Below are 20,548 nucleotides of genomic sequence, written 5' to 3'. Positions count from 1 at the left end.
GCTCTTCCCCAGGTAATGCCACGTCTGGGTATGCGTCGGGAGCTCTGCGCGGTGTGCGCCCTCCCGGTATTTCTCGCCGAAAAACTAGTGATAACCCGACGCACGTATCACCGCACGTGTTTCAAATGTGCCCGCTGTACGAATCAACTCACACCTGGAAATTTCTACGAGACAGAGGAAGGTGACTTCTGCTGTGAGACATGTCCCGACGAGGATAAATCAACTCCCCTATCCTCACCCCCCTCCACCGCCCTATCAACTCCCTCGATTCCCTCGACTCCCCTTCCCACCCCTAGATCACTGAGTGACGAAGAGAAAACGAAAAAAATCCATGAAAATCCGTCAAAAACAACGAGAATGAGACTTGACTTTATGTCCCATCAACTCGAGTCATCAACTGTTGACTCAGTTCCCGCTCATCCCCCACCCCCCATTCCTCATGATTCAACAATCATTGAATCTCCCGGCGAGTGTTGTCAACCCCCGAGAGACAATTTACCCCCTAATTTTAATGATAATAATGAGGTTGATGTAACAAGTGTTGAATTAAATGTTGATGATGTAATTGTGTGCAAGGATACCAAAGAGACACTTGGCGTTGATAATGATGATGATGATGTTGATGAAGCCAGTCAGTGCCTTTCAGTTGTACAGAAAAGACTCAAGTTATTTGAGAGAATTGGTGTTGATGAGGTGTTGAGCAGAAATAATAGTTTACGTGAGGCTGATAATGATGTTGATAAACAAGTTGATGATGATGATTGTGTAGAGCCTGACTCGTTGGACTTGTTGGAGTCATCACGAGATGTTGAAGAAGTAGAAGTTGATAAGGTTGATAAAATTAAGCACCTTGATAATCCTCAAGACGATGATAAAAATAAAGACGTCGGATTATTGAATGCGGAAGGAATTGATCTGAGTGTTGAATACCCCGAGGATATGAATCCATTCCACAGCGATGATGATGATAACGAGATTGACACCCAAGAAGTGTTGAAAACCCCCAAAGTGTCAACAAATCCCTTTGGCAGCAGTGAAGACGATGAAGAGGAGAAAGTGCCAACACCTGCCGCTAGGAGAAGAACTGATTCAACTGAACCCGTCAAAAGGAGACTCCAGGCACCGCACATCAACCTCAACCCCTTCTGGAGTGATGACGAAGAGGGGGAGAGTGATGGTGAGGCGCCCAAGGTCATTCCAGTTCCAAAACCAAGGACGATCAGGTAATGTTATTATTGAGAACTCTAGGATGTTGATGAGTTGAGGTTGATGAAATTTTTCTGTTTTATTTTTATTTTAATACTTCTGTTTTTTTCAGGGACATTCCGGGGAATTTAGAACGAGCTGGATTGTACGCCTCCAGCAGTTCACTGGCAAGTTCCAGTTCTACTACTACAACACCCGGGGGTACATACAGAAAGAGAAAGCCCGCACCACCACCACCAGTTGGTAATGAACGAGTTTCAACGAGTATTTCTGACATTAAATCCCCACAATCTTCAAATGTGAGTTTTATTATAAGAAATCATTGACAGGTTGATGTTTATCAACATGCTGATATCTATCACCATGTTGAAAAATCTTCAACATGTTGATAAGCGAGATAAATAAAAAAAAATCCACAAAAATGAAAAATTTCTATTTTTTCAGAATTCACCAGTAAAAACCCCAAGACCCAGAAAATCAAAGCCAGCGCCGCCTCCACCACTTCCCACCAGCCTCTTATCAACGCTGTCTCTGACGTCCCCTCCCTCCTGGGAGGAGGAAAAAATCTCAAAGAACCAATCGAATAAATCTAAACAGTCTCAGAGGTCTCCAGCTCCAGTTGATGACGACGACTCCTTCTCCTACTCCGACAAGAGTACCCAAGGCAAGTGGAAGCGTAAAAAGGGTCCAGCACCGGCGCGTCCAGTGCCACAAAGGCGTAAGATCAAGGTGATGTCGATGAAGGATGTGAAATTGGAGCTAGACGAGATTGAGATGCAGCAGCAGGGGCTCGAGAGACAGGGAGTGAGACTGGAGCAACTGATACGAGACAGATGTGAGAATGATCATGACAATGAACCCCCGAGGGATGACAACATGACAATGGACGTTGAGGAACTCGTGCTCGAGCTGTTCTCATTGGTCAATGAAAAGAATGAATTGTTTAGGAGACAGGCGGAGTTGATGCTGCTGAAGAGACAACAGAGACTCGAGGAGGAGCACGCGGACATTGAGTACCAGATAAGGTGTCTCATGTGTCAACCCGAGGCCACTAAGACTGATTTTGATAAGCAGAGGGAGGAGAAACTCATTCAGAGGCTTGTGGAGATTGTTGAGAGGAGAAGTGAAATTGTTGAGTGCCTAGAGATGGACAGGCGGAGGGAAGTGGAAGAGGACAAGAGCATCAACATGCATATGGGACTTTATGCAGGTAATTTGACGATTATTCAACCTATTCAACCCTTAATCCCCTTGACTTCCCTGTTCATTCTCTTGAATTAGGCCCGCTACTAGATTCTAAAATGATTGAAGTTGATTTATGATTCAAGAATGTCAGAGACACTTGAGGTTGATAATGATGTTGATGAAGGCGGTCAGGCGTTTTAGTTGTGCAGAAGAGCCTTATGGAATTTGAGAAAATTTGGGTTGATAAGGTGTTGATGAAAAGTATTAGTTTTTGGGAAGTTGATGATGTTGATAAAGTTGAAAATGTTGATCGTTATTTTTAAAAAAATCATCAACATGTTGAAAATTATGAAAACATGGAAATGATTGCTTCATTGAAAAAAAATTAATGTTACTTCAATTTTTACAGCTAAAAGCAAAGGAGATTTGACGAAAGACCTCGAATTCTCCCCAAAACCTCAAAAATCCAAGAAACTGAAGATCAAGGGAACAATTCTCGACAAACATCTGAAAAAAATACACAAGAAGGACGCTGACAAGGACGTGGATGAGACTGAAGTCAAGCTTAAACGCCAAAATAAGAAAAAATGGTTCTAATATCATATCATTTAGCACACTCATTGAACATCCACGTGAAATGTAGAATCTCAAATTTATATTTTAAGAGTCAAATCAATATTTAATACATCAATATTTTTTTTTATAAATAATATTTTTCCTTGATAATACCCTTTGTACTTTGTATTTATGAAATAATTTCTTTCCTTTTTTTTCGTAGTTTATGTACACTGTAGTTGAATAAACTTAAGTCTGAAAATAATTTTGGGGTCGATCAATTTTATCCACTAGTTTCCCGAATAAACTTTCACTCGATTTTTCTCAATTCTTTTTATTGGAGTAAAATAATTTAATTATTTTGACTGGAGTATCATCACTTCTAATAAATATTGAAAACTCCGGAGTGTCTGTTTCCTCATAACTGAATCCCCCAGAATCTAAAAGAGAATTAAATCCTGTAATTAATCCATTTTTCACGACTTGAAGTGCATTTTTTTATGAAAAAAGAACTCTAAATGGCAGAAATCACTCACTCAGTTGTTGGAAAAATTCTGAGATAGTTTCCTCGTTCCTGACAGTCATTGCAATGACCCCGAAACAGTGCCCGGAAGATATGAGTATTTTTAAACCGTTGATCAACGAGGGAAAGAGGGATTTGTCGTAAATGACATCAGCTGCGATTACCAGATCGACATCCAGACGATTTCCCAAGTTCTCGTCGATATTTTCCCACGGTAAATCGATTATTTCGTGGGGAGGATTGATTTTTGGGGAGTGACGATGGACATTGGCCCTCAGGAGGGTCAAAACACTGGGATGACAGTCGGAAAAAATAAATTTTTCTGGGGAACAGCGACTCAAGACTGTGAGACCTGTTAATCCTACTCCTGACCCCAGTTCCAAGATTTTTTTTGTTTTCAGAAAGTCTTTGTGGAGGACACACCATTCACCAAGTGCCAGAGCTGCCTAATACCCAAAAAAACCCATTGTCAATTCAATTTCCATCACAAGGGGAACTGAAAATGATTTTTCTAGAAATTCCATGAACTTGAATTTTTTTCCACAATTATGCAATTATCTGGAGAACGAACATACTTGAGAGAAATTGTCAAGAGACAATTTTTGTGGAGAATTAAATTTCCAAAAAGAAAGTTTCGGAATTTTCTCCTAAAGCCCCTCACAACCGCGATATTTCAACATTTACAACTGGGAAATCATAGAATAGATGAAAAATATGTGGAAATAAATTAAAAAATGCCCAAAACTTCGAAATTTCGGTTGAAAAAAAATTTCAATTGATTTCTAATCACCTGCCAACTACAGAGCCCAGTAGTTCCTTCAGAAATCAAGCTCCTGCTCTCCTGAATGATCAACCTGTCAATGTTCCCCTCACTTCCCATGAGAAAATGACGATAGTGAGTTTTTTCATCATCACCAGTGCCCTTGGACAAGAACTCGCAAAGAGCCTCATAAAACAATTCATAAATCTCATTGTTCTCATCATTTTCCAACGACTCTATAATCTTTCGAACGAATTTTCGTTGATACTCGCGCTTGATCGGATACTCAAGAACCCGAGAGTCGCCCACAGTTGCATTAAAAATCTCTATCTGCCCCTTTAAATCTACTTTCTGGGGTATATTAAACGCAGAAATGGGAAAACACGAGAGAAATTTCCTCTGAATCGAGTTTATGCCAGTGGATTCACTCATTTTGACGCACGCGAGGTTTTGTTTACACTTTTTCCGAGGTTATGAGAGAATGTTGAAATTACTGACCTTTTTATCGGCTGCTGGTGCCTCCGGAACGTCAGGAACTGCTTTCCGTCAGCCAACACCACAGAAAACCCCATCTCACGTCTTAACTATCACTAATTATCACTGAATCCTTCACTAATTGAGCCTTAAACAGTCAACACAGGGTAACACCGGTGGGACATTGGCCAAATGCACACTAATATTGCCCTCCAACCCTCATTTCACACTTTATTTTTATTCATTAGGGCTTCAAGCCTCTCTTAGGCCACTAATTACACATTAATCGGTCCATAATTGCCCTCAAATTCGTCAATTCCACTCGACAAACTGTGAAACACGTCCATTTCCCATGATCACTCGCCGGCAACTAACCTCAACAAGATGGCGTCATGGCACAACACTCGACACGAGGTAACACTAGTCCGACATTGGCCAAATACGCACGAATAATGATCTTTCATCCTCACTCCACAGTTTATTTATGTTCATTAGAGCCTCGTGACCCCTCTAGATCACTAATTACACATTAATAGTTCCCTAATTGCCCTCAACCCCACTAATTTCACTCGACGCGTCCGCTTTTCATGATCACCGGCCGGCAACTGATCTAACCAAGATGGCGTCGCACCAGGGAATGGCTGAGGTGCGCAGGCGGATGCGCGGTGGTTCACGCATGCGCAGAGCAACAATTAACACTTAAAAATTAAAATAGAACGAATAAATAAATTATGTATAGTTGATAGATAAAATTATTGATAAAAAATGGAAAAAAATATTGAAATTCTTTTGATGAAGGATGGAATTATTTTTTTGTCCACTTTGAAATAATGCTCTGCGCATGCGCCTGCGCATTGGGACGTCCTGCGGCTGTCAACTGAGGGAGTAGAGCAACAATAACCTCTGCTACGTTTAATTATCGTTCCTCTCAGCGATAATTATCACGTGTTTTAATTAGGACTGTTAGGGGAAGGGTTCAGTGGGTGGTGGGTGTCACATTGAGCATGGAGACGTGTGCTGACAGATTTGTCATTGAGTGAGGATGACGTTGAGAGGCTGAAGGGTGTGGGGACGAGTCGATCATGGCATCAGCTGCTGAACAGCAGCAGCAGACCACCCTGGAGTTCTACCAGGCGATGGCTGATTTCAAAAATATGTTCCCGCAGATGGATGACGATGTTATCGAGGTAACATTAATTCTTGAGGAAATTATTGATTTTTTATAATTGTTGGATTATCTCGAGAAGGAGTGGGTTTAGGGGAAAAAGTCGTAAGACATTTTCCGTGGGGAATTTAATTTCCAACAAAAAATGTTCTTTGACATTTTCCCCTAAACTCAATAATTATCGAAATAATCTTATGATGAATGACATGTGTTATCGAGATAATGAAATTTTTCTTGAGGGAATTATTGATTTTTTATAATTGTTGGATTATCTCGAGAAGGAGTGGGTTTAGGGGAAAAAGTCGTAAAACCTTTTTTGTAGAGAATTCAATTTCCAACAAAAAATGTTCTATGATATTTTACCCTACACTGAATAATTACGGAGATAATCATGCCCTTAATAAGATGATGAAAAAAAAATTGTAGAAAAAATGGTCTTGTGATCCTCAGGCTGTTCTTCGATCGAATCAGGGGGCAGTCGACACAACGATCGATCAGCTGCTGGCGATGAGCACCGACAACGAGAACGAGAAGATCAGGAGTGAGCTGGAGCAGTCAGAGGACACCAAGTCCCCAAAGAATTCGAAAACCGACGTCAGGGTTCAGAAAAGCATCAGCAAGTGGCAGCCACCCCTGCTCGGTCCCCTACCTGACACCTTCCTCAGGATCCCACAGCAGCTGGAGGCGCCTGATGGAGATCCCGGGGTTCAGGACAACTCCATGCTCGAGGACGAGAGAATAGCCATGTTCCTTCAGAACGAGGAGTTCATGGCTGAACTCCGGTGGAATGAGGATTTTTTGAACACTTTGGAGAGTGGTAACGAATTTTTCCAGAGTGTTCTCTTCAACTTTTGTGATTTTCTTGAGTTTAAATTTTTTTTGGGGCTTTGCAGATACGAAGGTGCCTCGTGGGGGTCGTTGCACCTCTGCTGATCTCCACGACAGCCATGATGAGGAGGATTTGTTCAAGGAGAGACTGAGAAACATGGGGAAAGGTGATTGGAAAAATTCACACACCCAAGATACGTAAAACTCCCACAGAGCATTTGCACTCCATCTCTCTCGTACAGAAAATTAAAACCTCATCCTCAAAATTTTCCTATCATAAACATTTCACCGTTACCATAAACCGAAGACTTGGACAATCATTACTACAACAAAAAAATATTTATTTTCATTACTGCAACAAAAAAATATTTATTTTCATCTGCAGTTTCACGTCGTAAGTTTGCTCAACTTACGAAAGTCTTCACCCGCAGTAAGAAACGAGGTGGGAGACAGTTGCTGCCTCCCACTGCATCTTGCGACGATCTACTGGACCCAGAGGAGTCCTCCAGACCTCAGACTTGAAAGAAAGAAACCAAAGAGAGAGGAATAGGCAATGCTTTGATTAAAATCAGGATTCTTAGTGGGCTAGGTAATTTTCGATGAATCTCACTAGATTGATATTTTCTTAGGGTAAGACTGGGGTATCAACGAATCTTGTAGTCCCAGAATACTTAATGACGAAATTTTTATTTAATTCCAAAATGGTGAAGTTATTTTTTATTAGTTTTTTATTATCTCGGTTGTGAGTGATCTAGAGGAAAATTTTATACATTTTTTGTGGGAAATTAAATTCTCTAAAAAAAAATTATTTATATTTTGTTCTAGATCCTGAAAGATTGAACGAAAAAATTATGAGATGATCCTTAATGATTTTGTTATCACCCATAACAAAACTAGTCATTTTTACCATAATCGTAGTCCCACAATGTATGTTGTTACCAGTCATTCATGGGTTACTATATTTATATTGTTATTGTGATGTATTTATTATTAAAAACTGAAGAGAAGACATTAGACCTCGAAAATACAAAAAATCTCAATTATTCAAAAACCCAAAAATCACCCTGATACCAATTTCATCGGAGAGCCAGGGAAATTTCAATTTTTTCTCCGCAACATTCACGCCGATTTTTTCCGCAGACTTCGTCTCGATTTTTTCCGCCGCAAATTACCCCCGACAATTATTTTTTCCCCAATTGCTGGTCAAATTCTCCGCCGCTCCCCCATTCCCCTCCACCCCCAAAAAAAAGAAAAAAAACGCAGAACTCTAACAAAACTCTCATTTATTAACAAAACGCAGAATTTCAAACATTACAAAAACTGATGAAAAATGCTCAGAATGACCCCTCGACCCTTAAAATGCCCAAAATCACGCCTCAGGCTGTTTGAAAAACACCCTAGCCCCGGAGAGCGAATAATAAAGCAGTTGAAATTCCGCAGTGCGTTGCGCAATCCGCTTGAGCGTCAGAGCCTTCGTCTCGATTTTTTCCGCCGCAAATTACCCCCGACAATTATTTTTTCCCCAATTGCTGGTCAAATTCTCCGCCGCTCCCCCATTCCCCTCCACCCCCAAAAAAAAGAAAAAAAACGCAGAACTCTAACAAAACTCTCATTTATTAACAAAACGCAGAATTTCAAACATTACAAAAACTGATGAAAAATGCTCAGAATGACCCCTCGAACCTTAAAATGCCCAAAATCACGCCTCAGGCTGTTTGAAAAACACCCTAGCCCCGGAGAGCGAATAATAAAGCAGTTGAAATTCCGCAGTGCGTTGCGCAATCCGCTTGAGCGTCAGAGCCTTCGTCTGCTGCAGTTTTTCATCCCCTCCATCTGCCCTCACTTCCGCCGCCGTTTTCTCCAGATTAAAATGCCCATTAACAGTCTCGAACCACTGGAGTCCGTCCAATTCCGCGTCTTGATCGAGAAGTGCGTTGACGTAAGCCACGCCCATCGCGAAACCGTCGTCAGTGAATGCAGCGCCATCCTTATTCTTCTTGAAGATCTTCTCTTTATTCGCAACGGCATTGTCAACAAAGCTCAAGGTCAGCGGAGGAATGATCGCGTAGAACTGCTGGAGATGAAAACTCTTGGGGTCGCGGAACGCGGAAGCGAAGACGTCGACAAGTAATTTGAAGTATTGAATTCCCTCCGTGAAATTGCGGACGAGATTTCCAATGTCGTCGTCCAACCGTTTCGCGGCAGCTTTCGTTGTAGCGGAATATTCGAGACTCTCGCAGGCGCTTTCGAAACGCGCGGAGGACTTGATCTCCGGAAGAAAAGAAACCGCGTTCGCCGACGCGTGTAGCCCGCCAGACCGGATGAGTCTGACGTACCCTAGCGCGGTTCCGATCTGCGTTATCAGTTGGCGGAAGTGATCGAGATAGCTCAATCCCTCCGCCGACATTCCCAGTTTGCGGATTCCCTTCTGGAATTTCTCCGCGCGTTCGTATGTGTACGGCACCTCGTCGCGCTCTCTCTGAGACCTGATGAACCTGATGTCGCGTAGAAGACGAGACTTGATATGCTCATCGAAGAGGAATTGTGAGAACGTGTGGAGCTTGACGCGGAGGAACTGATAGACGAAGTTTACAGTTGTGCTCATAATTCCGGTGCCGTGTGTGCGGATGGAGTTGGCGATATGGCGGATGCCGATGGTGTTCAGGTGCTTGTTGGCGCTCGTGTGCTCCACAAAAGTCTGGGTGTTCAAGTTGTAGAGGTACTTCGAGACGAAGACGCTGATGTTCCGCATGATCTCTAACGCGTCGAGCCCCTGCTCGAGCGTCTGCGTCGGGAGATGATTCTGCACGGTTTCCAGGCCCAACTTGTACTTGGCGAGGGTGTGCATTGTTCTGTAGGTCCTCCAGTCGTGCAGCGCCACTGTTGTGAGGTTGTAGAACATGTCGTCGAGGTAGTGTTCGATAAATCGTTTGGAACTTATGAGAGAACTCGCGATCGGCAGCGGAGATGACCGGACGATCCTTCCGCCGTCCTTAACACCGATTTTGAAGGGGTTCGCGGAGTCCAGTTTCAGGTGTGCGTGCACGTGAAGACGGAGACTTGTCTCGATCTCCCGACACGCGGGCTCCAGGATATTCTTGATGAGAGACTCCTTCAGATCTTTGACCTTGGCCTCTGTCACCTCCGACCGTCCGATCTTGATAACCGCGGAATTAAACGCGTTGAGAAGATGCAGAACGTGACTGACGTCTTGATCGCCCTCTGAGACCGATGTCAGGTAAGCGGGGATCATGTTCTGGTAGTGAATGAGGACCGAGTAGTCGCATGCCTCGGAGATGATGGAGTCCAGATCCGCGATCGTGTCGAAGTCGTCTAGCTTCTGCTTGAGGTTGACCGCGTCCTCATCCTTGAAGGTGTCCGACAGCTGACGGGAGATGGTCAACGCGCAGCGCGCGATCAGCCTGCGGTCGGAAGACGGTGTGGTATCGATCAGTTTCATCGCCAGGTTCATGAGGGATAACGCGTCAAGCCGTTCTCGGCTGTAGCCTTGATCCTTCTGAACAAGCCCCTTCCGCGCGGACTCCAGGATCAAGAGGATCTCGTAGGAGAGACACTGGAGGGATCGTCCCTGCGCCTGGACGATATTAGGCCCCAGATTGCGAAGAGTCGACTCCAACGTCTTCTGCATCTCGACTAATCGACAAATGATCTGAACCGTTCCGCGGGTCATCGGCTTGGACAATTCCGCGTGGAGATTTGTAACCGTGAAGACGACCTCGTTGATCTGCTGGAAGAGTCCCACCACCTGTTTCAAAAGGCTGTACTGCTTCTTAATGTCTTGAATCTGGAACTCCGAGTCCGACAGCAAATTCCGCGCGTCCATGCACCAGATCATGGATCGATGAACGATGCTTCCGTAATTCTGCGGAAGCTTCTGAATCATTGCGGCGAGGAGCTTCTCCCCCACCTGTGGCGTGACGCACGAGTTCGCGAAATCTTTTGGCAGAGTTTCCGAGAGGAACCGCGAGGGCACCCACAGGACATTCCCCACGAGGGCCACTGCGTAGATCTTCTTGTTGATCTCCACCACTCTCTTCTGCAGCTTTTTGTCGCACACACCGAAGAGCTTCGTCGACAGGACGATCCCCACGTTCGTCCGCACGACGTTCCTACTGATCAGGTGCGGAGAGAGGATCTTCGTCTCGACCTCCGTGAAGATGTTCCTGAGGTAGCTCAACAGGTGGTCGTTCATCAGCGGTGTCTTGCTGATGTTCATCACCCCCTCCACCGCGCGGAGGAACAAATTCCGCGTGAACAGCTGCGCGTGCAGATCCTTCAGCAGTTCGTCGAACGTCACCAATCGATTCTCAGGTAGGGAGAACTTCTGCGGATTGTGCATGACCGTCCGCACCTGGATCCGGTACTTTCGCCAGCTCTCCTGGAGGGTCTGATGCGCCTCGACGACCTCGTCCAGGGTCACCAGGATGACGAAGAGATCTATCAGTTGCTCGATCATCGCGGGCAAGTAGATCTCGTTGGACGTCTTCGTCAGGCTCGACAGTTGCTCAATCGCCAGGTGGATCACCGAGGAGATCCGGTTGCAGAAGACCGAGAGGTCCTGCAGGTCCCCGAAGAGGCCGCTGTAGTTGTCCTGGTGATTTTTCTCGGAGTTGTACAGGATCTTCGAGTAGAGATCAGGGAACTCGGACTTGAGCGCGCGGATCTCCCGACAGGTGCCCGCCACCGTCGCCAGGATCTTCGACAGGTGCTTGTTCTCCATCTCCGAGAGGGAGAGGAGACTCTCGGACTCGGTGATGCGGTAGACCAGGCGGATCGGGCCCTCGAGAACATGGTCCAGGGTCGATGAGGGCTCCCACCAGGTGCGCGAGAGACGCGAGAAGAATTGACCGTATTTACGGAGCTGGACGTTACCCGCTGCCTTGTGGATCTCCTCGTCCCGAGAGGACGACCAGCCCGGCGTCTCGAACATTTTTCGAGTCGATTAATCGAATTTTGGGAACGATTCTCAACGACTTTTTCAGGGGGTTCGAGGGGGAGGGGATTGTTCTGAGGTTGGAATGAGGGGGCGATGTGACATTTAGGGGATAATAGGGGAAAAGAGGGGATTTTTCGAGTTTTCAGGGGAAAATAGGGGTTCTAGGGGGATTTTACTAGGGTTTTCAGGGTTTCTGGAGGGTGGGAGTTTATGAAATTTTTTTTTTGCGGCTTTGAGGGAATTTTGTTGAGGTTGGAATGGGTATCAAGGGGACATTTAGGAGATTGTAGGGGAAATGAGGGGATTTTTTGAGGTTTTAAGGGGTAGCGGGGGTTCTAGGGAGATTTTACTAGGGGTTCGAGGGTTTCTGAGGTTTTTGGAGGGTTGGAATTTATGATTTTGTTTTATTGAGGGAATTTTTTTGAGGTTGGAATCGATATCGAGGGGACATTCAGGGGATTGTAGGGGAAATGAGGGGATTTTTCGAGGTTTCAAGGGGTCGTGGGGTTCTAGGGGGATTTTCAAGGGATTTTAAGGGTTTCTCACAGGTTTTTAGGGGTTTTCGAGATATTTTTAGGTTCACTGGGGTTTTTTAGGTGCGTTTGACAGACGGGAAAATGTAAACATGACCGATCGGTAATGTCACCGAGGCTGCGCACTTGGGAGATTTTTTTTAGGGGGTCTGAGGGGAGGAAAATTGTTTTGAGGTTGGAATGAGCTGTCGAAGTGACATTTAGGGGATAATAGGGGCCGGGGAGGAATTTGTTGAGTTCTCAGGTTGCAGTGGGGGTTCTAGGGGGATTTCACTAGGGTTTTGAGGGTTTTATAGGGTGGGAATTCGTGAGATTTGTTATTTTGACATTTTGAGAGAATTTTTTTTAGGTTGGGATAAGTATCAAGAGGATATTTAGGGGAAATGACGGGATTTTTCGAGGTTCCAGGGGGTCGTGGGGGTTCTAGGGGGATTTCCGGGGGTTTTTGAAGGTTTTTCACAGGTTCTCAAGAGTTTTAGAGATATTTTTTGGTGAACTAAGATTTTTTATGTTTGACAGACGGGTGGATGTAAACATGACTGGTCGGTAATGTCACTGGGCCCTGCGCATGGTCATTAGGGGTTTTTTATTGAAACAAAGGAAAATTTTGCTTGAGGGGTAGGGGAATTTTTCCATCTTTTTTCTTTCATTTTTTTTAGCTAAAACATTGTAATTTTGGAAGGGATGAAAAATTATTTTGAAAATGTGTCGAAAATCATTCGATTTGGAAAAAAAAATTCCGAAATAAATATGAGGTAAATAAATATAGAATCGTACGCACAATTTATTTAGAAAAAAAAGTTTATTTTATATTTTTTAAATTCTCTGAAAAAATTCACTTTTTTCAGACCTCAAGGCTGAGAGCCCATTGATTCTCTTAACATTTACTAACTTTTTTTTTCTTTTTAATTAATTGATTGGTTGTACATGGTCAGTTTCCATTTTTCGTTAAATCTAAACGTAAAAATACAACTTTATCCCCAAAGTCATCCTGCAATTCTCCGGATGATGATTAATCATCGAATAATATTTAAAAACCCTGCGAAATACTTCGAAATAACTTTCTCCAATCGTCAACATCATCACCACAATTTTAATGCCTTCGGAAAGACAGTTAATAAATTTTTACAATGAATTTTAATTTTACACTTTGAGATATCTTCATTTTTTTGGGGAGGGGAGAATTGCAGGGGAATTTTGGGGGGAGTTCTCCTCGTAATTTAATTAGTAAAATATTTGTCGTAAAAAAAGGTAATAAAAAATACGAATGTTGACACTTGTGGGGGGTGAGTGGGGGAGGGAGGGGAGGAGGAAGGGAGGGGACTATGGATTGGGAGGTGGTGTTGAGGGATTTACTTGTGACGATGGTGATTGGTTTCCGGATATAACTGTTGGGCTTACTGGGTGCTGTTGCAGGGGTAGAAATGCCGAGCCAAGACTTGGTTTCAACTGGAATCCTTGACATGGCTTCGGGTGAAAATCCAATTTACTGACATCAATCATTGGCCGCCTATTCGTGTGGAAAAATGAATTAAGTTATTAGTTGGAGATGACATAGAAGATTTTCACTTGAGGGATTGGATTTTTGGGTTTTGAGATGGATAGTTGTGAGTGTTTTTTGATGAATTTCACCTGTGGAATTTATCGATTTGGGGGAAAATGTCAAGGGACGTTTTTTGTAATTTATGTCAAAGATTTGGGAAGAGGTGAGATTGATTCATTGATTGGAGAATTTGGTTGAATATGACATTTTTGGGATTGCAAGATAATTAAATTAGACTGAATAATTAGTTGTATTCAGGCATCTCAACGAATGACTCTTGATATTTACTGAATCGATGAATTTCAGTTGTGTTACATTCACCTGAACTTTATGAGTCCCAGTCAAGTGGAATTTGTCGATTTGTTAATTATGAAATTATTCCAAGAAATTTGTTTCTGAAAATTCTCTAATCTACAGAAATCTCTTGACATTTCCTCGCTTAGTCAATCTAGAAGTCTTAATCATTACCTGGCATCCTCGACGAATTTGAGATTAACTTTTTCGCAGCCATCAGGGGGTTCTCTCGCCAAGAACCTGTTGATGTGGGGCGATGTCCCTAATCGTCCTTCCCTCTCCTGGTCCGGAGTTGATCCACGACTTCCACCTACGAATCCCAAAAAAAAGCCAAATCAATAACCAGCGAAACCCCCAGAAAACTCTTTTTCAATTCTCATAAATCATCCAAAGAAGGAACAAGAGCCAAAAAAACACGAAAAATACTGAACAAAAAAGTCTCGTTCCTGGCTTGCGTTACAATACTCTCATGCTAAAAATAAATGACAACATCGAGAATAAAAAAAAAATGGAGTTACAATTTCAATGCAAGAGATCAAACAAATTAATGCATTAATTATTTATGACGGTGAATCCTTAATCAGCCGACCTTGTGGTAGATCGCTAGATGGACGTGACGTATCCAACAGCCCTGGTATCAGTGGAGACTCGGAATTCCTAGATGGTGGCCCTTAATTCCATCATTAACTCGTTAATAAGGTAATACGTCAGCAAAACTCGTTAGAAAATTAATTTATCTGTTTAGAAACAAGGGAGAAGGACTTCTGGGGGTCTGGGGAGCCTTGAGAAATTTTTTCTTCAGGGAAAAAAATTGGTTTTGGTATTTACCTGAGGAATACGAACTCGAGGGAAGGTCTGTGGCTGGTGTCTGGGTGTTTACGCTGCGTGTTGCCCGCAGGAGATCCGCCAGGGGAGCCCTGTGACCCTCTGGGGTCATCTGTTCACGATATCTCGCGTACTGGAATTGAAATTGAGACATAATTAACAAATTCCAGAGGGAAAATTGAATTTTGAGGACTCTTTTGGGGACTGAACGATTAAAAGAGATTTTTTTTTTTTTATTTAGTTCAAATCTGAATTTAAAAATAAAGATTATTATCTGAAACTTATTATTTTCATTGAAAATAATTTTTTTCAAATGAGAGTTCAATTTTTTGTTCAACTAAAAACAAAAATTTGACATTTTAAATTGTTAACTTTACCTTATCTTCAACTGGATGATCAGGATCATTACTATTCGAGTTTGGCGTGAGAACGAGTCCCTCCACCTCCTGATTGAGAGCCTCAACCGAAGCCCGCATTGGTGTTCTCATTGGTTTCACTGGTATGTTCATGGGGCTTGCTTTTGTACTCAAACTAAATTGATTTTCTGTTGAAAAAACAAATAACAAAAATCAATTGATCCATTCAATTCCCCATAAACAGTGCAATTAATCATTAAACATTATTGTTACACCAGTGAAAAATGATTACATCAATTTATTCGACAATGGAATTAATTCGACAATTAATTAAAAATGGAAGAGGAAAAAATTGCAATTAAACTGAACTATTGTAACTACTTACGTATCGATATTTGTGATGCAATACTGGGGAGGAGGACAGTGTGGTCCCCAGGGAGTGCAGGGGGTGGTCCACCTGGCATTATCAATCCAAACGCAGTCGTTCGCTCTCTACAACTCGTGCTCTCCTTATTTGTCCGTTGTAATCTAGAAAAAAAAATGACAAAAAATAAAAAATGAACGACAAATTCAAAAGGAAAGCATAATTAATAATTAAATTCACTTGTCAACAGAGAATTTTTCTAAAATAATTTGTGAAGGGATTTAAATAATCCAATTAAATGAAAAATTGAAGTTTTTTTTTGCAAAATGTCAAGAAACATTTTTCCATTTAAGAGGAATAAAATTTAAGAGGCATTTACCAACAGAATAAATTTTTTTTCAAAGAAGAAGTGAAATTTTTTTGAGAAGAGACAAAAGAAGAAATTGATTAATAATTTTAATTACCTTTGTCTTATGTACTTGTCCATGGGCAATTTCTCATCCTGTGAGATGTTGGTCGGTTCAGTCTGATGTCTACTGTGTGTCATTTTCCTGGGCTCGCTGGACCACTCATCTGTCTGGGTGGATTTGTCGACGAGGAGGAGACTTGTGTGCACGTAGTACGAGTCACGGGGCCACTGGCCCTTCAAGTAAATCGTGTCCAGGGAAGCGGTTCTGCGGATGTTTTGGTTACCACTCAGACCATCGCTGCCCCGGCCAGTCAGTGTCTTTGATTTGGCTGGAGAATTTCATTATTATGGAATTAGAATTAGGGTTTTGGTGAGCACTATCACGTGAATTCAATATTTTTTAGAGTAACTGCTCAATTGGGAGATGATCTTGATAATTATTGGTTCAACGACAAATGTCAAAGAATATTTTTGTAAATTAGGAAATCGTCTACGAAAAATGTACTTGAATGAGAATGAACACAACTGAAATTCATCGATTTAATAAATATCAAGAGTCATTCGTTGAGATGTCTGGATACAACTAATTATTCAGTCTATTAACGATCATTTGAGTCACTGGTTTCATTTGATTTTAATGTCATTGGGCTCATTATGTTCGTTGGAACATTCTCTATTGAGTTACCGTACGTCTTTCCCATTTATTAATTTGTAGTTTTATTTTAATAGTTGTATTTTCACATGACAATACCAATCAACTTTCAAACAAAGAGTCATAATTATTCATTAGTGTATTTATCCAAACAAAATCGTCCGGCGAGTTGACGGAAAATGTCCCAACGAACATATTGAGCCCAGGTGCATTGAAATCGTGTGAAATGTGTGACTTGAAAAAAACTAGACTGAATTGTCAGTAATATTCACCAATAGTGGATTCAATCGATCATTTTTAATTATGTTGCAATCCCAAAAATGTCATCGTATTCAACAAAATCCCCCAATCAATGAATCAATCTCACCTTTTCCCAAATCTTCAATATAAATTATAAAAAATGTCTCTTAATATTTTCCCCCAAATCCCCACGTTCTTGAGATAATATCATAATTAAAAAATCGACAAATTCCACTGGCATTGATATTCAGCAATTGATGTCTGGATACAACTAATTATTCAGTCTATAACGGTCATTTGAGTCACTGGTTTCATTTGATTTTAATGTCATTGGGCTCATTATGTTCGTTGGAACATTCTCTATTGAGTTACCGTACGTCTTTCCCATTTATTAATTTGTAGTTTTATTTTAATAGTTGTATTTTCACATGACAATACCAATCAACTTTCAAACAAAGAGTCATAATTATTCATTAGTGTATTTATCCAAACAAAATCGTCCGGCGAGTTGACGGAAAATGTCCCAACGAACATATTGAGCCCAGGTGCATTGAAATCGTGTGAAATGTGTGACTTGAAAAAAAACTAGACTGAATTGTCAGTAATATTCACCAATAGTGGATTCAATCGATCATTTTTAATTATGTTGCAATCCCAAAAATGTCATCGTATTCAACAAAATCCCCCAATCAATGAATCAATCTCACCTTTTCCCAAATCTTCAATATAAATTATAAAAAATGTCTCTTAATATTTTCCCCCAAATCCCCACGTTCTTGAGATAATATCATAATTAAAAAATCGACAAATTCCACTGGCATTGATATTCAGCAATTGATGTCTGGATACAACTAATTATTCAGTCTATAACGATCATTTGAGTCACTGGTTTCATTTGATTTTAATGTCATTGGGCTCATTATGTTCGTTGGAACATTCTCTATTGAGTTACCGTACGTCTTTCCCATTTATTAATTTGTAGTTTTATTTTAATAGTTGTATTTTCACATGACAATACCAATCAACTTTCAAACAAAGAGTCATAATTATTCATTAGTGTATTTATCCAAACAAAATCGTCCGGCGAGTTGACGGAAAATGTCCCAACGAACATATTGAGCCCAGGTGCATTGAAATCGTGTGAAATGTGACTTGAAAAAAACTAGACTGAATTGTCAGTAATATTCACCAATAGTGGATTCAATCGATCATTTTTAATTATGTTGCAATCCCAAAAATGTCATCGTATTCAACAAAATCCTCCAATCAATGAATCAATCTCACCTTTTCCCAAATCTTCAATATAAATTATAAAAAACTTCTCTTAATATTTTCCCCCAAATCCCCACGTTCTTGAGATAATATCATAATTAAAAAATCGACAAATTCCACTGGCATTGATATTCAGCAATTCAATAAATATCACAACCCCCGTAAAAATATAAAACCCTGTCACCTTTGTACGAGAGTGATCCAGGACTCCTCTGTCCTGACGACGCCGACGTATCCGGTGATATGCGTGCCCTCCATGCATTGGCATTAGTTGGCGATACAGTTGGACTGTTGCTGTTACTTTTACGCAAACTACTTCCCTGTCTACTCTGTCGTAATAACGAACTAACCGGCAGGGTTGCGCGCATTGGTCCCTGCTTTGTCGTTGAACATGGCGATGATTTTCTCATTCGCTGTGATCCCGACATTTTATCAACATGTGTTCCCTCGACTAACCCTTTTCACTCCTAGACAACAAATTAAGAAACAAAATAATCCATCAAGATCAGGATAATTCTCTAAATCATTTATTCAGTTCTCAAATTCTAATTCTTTTATCATTTATCTCGCGCTTCATTATCCGTAAAAAATGTATGAAAATTGAAAACTCAAAGATATATATTTTTTTCAATTTATCCCGTGAACAAATCGCTTTCCTTCCCCCGCCAAAAAAACAAATACAAATTAAGAAAAACTATAAAAATCAGAAAAACTATAGAAATATTTTAAAAACCGTTGAATTCGTATTTCAATAAAAAAATTGATGAACAACTAAATGAAGATATTAATTAATTAATTGATTAATTAATCAAAAATAAATAAATCACTCACTCTTTTCACTATTCTACATTTCCCCTAAAAAAATCTACATAAACCAAAAACCCAAAAAAAAAATTTCTCGAATTCCCCCCCCCAAACAGCCCCCCCCCTTCCCCTCCACAAAAAAAATGCACAAAAACCGATAAAAATCCAGAAAAAAAACTCAGACCCATAAAAAAATTCCCCACGTTCCCCACACGTTGTCATTGTCCCTGTCCCTTTGCCACCGCCGTAGTACACACGCCCCCCTCCACAACCCTCCACCCCCCCGCCCCCCCATTGCGCGATGGTGGCGGCGGTGGAGGTGGAGAGTGCACGAAAGGACGCTCAACTCCTCTTCATTTTTTTTCTCTCCATTATTTTCTCCCTCTATTTTCCCTCAAAAAAACCGCAGCACAAAAAAAATCAACAAACACCCCCTCCCTCCCACCCTCTCATCGCCCGCCCCCTCCAAAAAGCACCCCTCGCCCCCCACCCTCACGTCAAGGTCAAAACAATTTTTCCTGCACAAAATTTTTCTCGTTTTTCTCTCAACTTTTTTTTCTCATTTTTTTTACACATGACACGAACCCCCCAACCCCCCGGCCCCCTAATATATGTATCACCTACACATATGTAAAATTTTTCAACACACGCACGTCACGTGACCACTTCAATTCGGCCATTGAGTTGTAAAAAAGAAAAAAGGGGAAAAAAATTGTGTGAGAGAGAGGGAAAAAATGATTTTTTCACTGATTCAAAGGGGGGGAGGGGCTGAAGAGAGTTTTTCTGGGAGGAAAAGGCATCAGCGTTGCCCCCCGAGGGGGTGGAGGGGCTCCAGGGGGGGCATAATGGGACTCACCAGGCGATCCAACTCGTCTCGGTGAAGCGTTCCATTCACTGATACCTCCACTACACTCGTTCCACCACACAATTGAATATTTTTTTTTTATTGAGTTTTTTTTAAAGGGGTTTTCGGGGGGAGTTTTTGGGCAACGAGGGGTTGTTGGGGGGTTTTGGGGGGAGGGGGCGGTTTAGACGATTGGGTGAGACAAGGGCTTTGTTGAGATACCCGTGGAAAGTCACGACACGGCGAAAAACTTATGGAGGAGGCACAGGCACGGTCCTGACGACGCGAATCAACGCCAGTTTTCACGGGTCTTGGAGTAGGTTTTTTTGAGGATGGAAACTACGGGGGCACTTTGAAACGATCCCGATGGGTTGCGGGTGGGGTGGGGGGATGTGGGGTAGTGGCGGGGCCGCGAGATGGCGGCTACGGGCTGTTCCGGGCGGTGGGACTTTTTTTTTCTTTTTTTGACCCGGGGGTCCGGGTTTTCTAGTTGACCCACGGGGGGTTTTGGAATTTTTGAGCGAAGATGGGATGGAATTTGAGTCATGGTGTGATCTACATGACTTGGAGAATAGAATTTATTTCATAATGGTTGACCCACGGATTCACCCTTATGATTTGACCCGTTCTAGATTCAACCTGGTTTGACCCATCCTAAATTATACATAATTTGGCCCTCGAAATTTATTTTGATACATGACTCATAATTCGATACAATTTCATCCGTATGATATTCATTCTATAATTTTTGACCCACGG

General features: G+C 41.9%; 5 protein-coding genes across 14 annotated transcripts in view; 2 read left to right on the top strand and 3 right to left on the bottom strand.

The window, feature by feature from the left end:
* Positions 1–3,211, top strand: part of LOC107037400 (MICAL-like protein 1) — a 30,190-nt gene extending 26,979 nt beyond the window's left edge. For all 5 annotated transcript variants that reach the window (XM_015255939.1, XM_015255938.1, XM_015255940.1 and 2 more), the window contains 4 exons: positions 13–1,223; positions 1,319–1,505; positions 1,651–2,416; positions 2,801–3,211. In XM_015255939.1, the coding sequence (XP_015111425.1) occupies positions 13–1,223; positions 1,319–1,505; positions 1,651–2,416; positions 2,801–2,988 (2,352 nt within the window). In that variant the 3' untranslated portion in view covers positions 2,989–3,211. The remainder of the gene's footprint in view (positions 1–12; positions 1,224–1,318; positions 1,506–1,650; positions 2,417–2,800) is intronic.
* On the bottom strand, positions 3,116–4,683 carry LOC107037406 (protein-lysine N-methyltransferase EEF2KMT). Its single transcript, XM_015255952.2, has 3 exons — positions 4,260–4,683; positions 3,483–3,915; positions 3,116–3,386 (listed from the first exon to the last, which is right to left on the bottom strand). Exons 1-3 carry the CDS (start codon positions 4,659–4,661, stop codon positions 3,271–3,273), a joined length of 951 nt encoding a protein of 316 aa, XP_015111438.1. The 5' UTR covers positions 4,662–4,683; the 3' UTR covers positions 3,116–3,270.
* An 852-nt stretch (positions 4,684–5,535) lies between these two features.
* Positions 5,536–7,723, top strand: LOC107037379 (CUE domain-containing protein 1). 2 transcript variants are annotated; one of them, XR_001460828.1, is made up of 5 exons: positions 5,536–5,890; positions 6,319–6,685; positions 6,762–6,863; positions 7,082–7,285; positions 7,522–7,723. XR_001460828.1 is itself a non-coding variant. In XM_015255907.1 (4 exons), exons 1-4 carry the CDS (start codon positions 5,786–5,788, stop codon positions 7,216–7,218), a joined length of 711 nt encoding a protein of 236 aa, XP_015111393.1. In that variant the 5' UTR covers positions 5,536–5,785; the 3' UTR covers positions 7,219–7,723. The 2 variants fall into 2 exon arrangements, 1 of the variants encoding a protein (XP_015111393.1); XM_015255907.1 differs by having other exon boundaries at positions 7,082–7,723.
* Positions 7,724–7,962: 239 nt separating this feature from the next.
* On the bottom strand, positions 7,963–12,271 carry LOC107037371 (WASH complex subunit 4). Of its 2 annotated transcripts, XM_015255895.1 has the most exons (2): positions 8,498–12,271; positions 7,963–8,167 (listed from the first exon to the last, which is right to left on the bottom strand). In XM_015255895.1, exons 1-2 carry the CDS (start codon positions 11,645–11,647, stop codon positions 8,066–8,068), a joined length of 3,252 nt encoding a protein of 1,083 aa, XP_015111381.1. In that variant the 5' UTR covers positions 11,648–12,271; the 3' UTR covers positions 7,963–8,065. The 2 variants fall into 2 exon arrangements, with proteins under 2 accessions (XP_015111381.1, XP_015111380.1); XM_015255894.1 differs by lacking the exon at positions 7,963–8,167 and having other exon boundaries at positions 8,293–12,271.
* Positions 12,272–12,969: 698 nt separating this feature from the next.
* Positions 12,970–20,082, bottom strand: LOC107037367 (glucocorticoid-induced transcript 1 protein). 4 transcript variants are annotated; one of them, XM_015255889.1, is made up of 10 exons: positions 20,012–20,076; positions 18,973–19,006; positions 18,326–18,608; positions 16,033–16,306; positions 15,590–15,732; positions 15,226–15,392; positions 14,852–14,981; positions 14,613–14,693; positions 14,198–14,333; positions 12,970–13,696 (listed from the first exon to the last, which is right to left on the bottom strand). In XM_015255889.1, the coding sequence occupies exons 3-10, from the start codon at positions 18,567–18,569 to the stop codon at positions 13,510–13,512; spliced, it is 1,362 nt and encodes a 453-aa protein (XP_015111375.1). In that variant the 5' UTR covers positions 18,570–18,608; positions 18,973–19,006; positions 20,012–20,076; the 3' UTR covers positions 12,970–13,509. The 4 variants fall into 4 exon arrangements, with proteins under 4 accessions (XP_015111375.1, XP_015111376.1, XP_015111374.1 ...); XM_015255890.1 differs by having other exon boundaries at positions 18,973–18,996; positions 20,012–20,028; XM_015255888.1 differs by lacking the exon at positions 18,973–19,006 and having other exon boundaries at positions 19,802–20,082.
* Between the last annotated feature and the right edge of the window lie 466 nt (positions 20,083–20,548).

Source organism: Diachasma alloeum, unplaced genomic scaffold (assembly GCF_001412515.2).
Source record: "Diachasma alloeum isolate Michigan unplaced genomic scaffold, Dall2.0 Dall_scaffold_00219, whole genome shotgun sequence".
NCBI lineage: Eukaryota > Metazoa > Arthropoda > Insecta > Hymenoptera > Braconidae > Diachasma > Diachasma alloeum.
The sequence above is the reverse complement of the archived record's forward strand: the minus strand, read 5'-3'. Positions and strand labels throughout refer to the sequence as shown.

Coding starts and splice junctions, on each gene's coding strand:
- LOC107037406 (XM_015255952.2), bottom strand. CDS start 4,661: ATGAGTGAATCCACTGGCATAAACTCGATTCAGAGGAAATTTCTCTCG. Junction 3,916..4,259: donor CTGGGCTCTGTAGTTGGCAG/GTGATTAGAAAT, acceptor TTTGGGTATTAG/GCAGCTCTGGCACTTGGTGA. Junction 3,387..3,482: donor AGAATTTTTCCAACAACTGA/GTGAGTGATTTC, acceptor ATTCTCTTTTAG/ATTCTGGGGGATTCAGTTAT.
- LOC107037379 (XM_015255907.1), top strand. CDS start 5,786: ATGGCATCAGCTGCTGAACAGCAGCAGCAGACCACCCTGGAGTTCTAC. Junction 6,686..6,761: donor TTTGAACACTTTGGAGAGTG/GTAACGAATTTT, acceptor GGGGCTTTGCAG/ATACGAAGGTGCCTCGTGGG. Junction 6,864..7,081: donor ACTGAGAAACATGGGGAAAG/GTGATTGGAAAA, acceptor TTTCATCTGCAG/TTTCACGTCGTAAGTTTGCT.
- LOC107037371 (XM_015255895.1), bottom strand. CDS start 11,647: ATGTTCGAGACGCCGGGCTGGTCGTCCTCTCGGGACGAGGAGATCCAC. Junction 8,168..8,497: donor AAAAACTGCAGCAGACGAAG/GCTCTGACGCTC, acceptor ATCGAGACGAAG/GCTCTGACGCTCAAGCGGAT.
- LOC107037367 (XM_015255888.1), bottom strand. CDS start 18,569: ATGTCGGGATCACAGCGAATGAGAAAATCATCGCCATGTTCAACGACA. Junction 16,307..18,325: donor TGGATCACTCTCGTACAAAG/GTGACAGGGTTT, acceptor GAAATTCTCCAG/CCAAATCAAAGACACTGACT. Junction 13,697..14,197: donor AAATTCGTCGAGGATGCCAG/GTAATGATTAAG, acceptor CCACACGAATAG/GCGGCCAATGATTGATGTCA.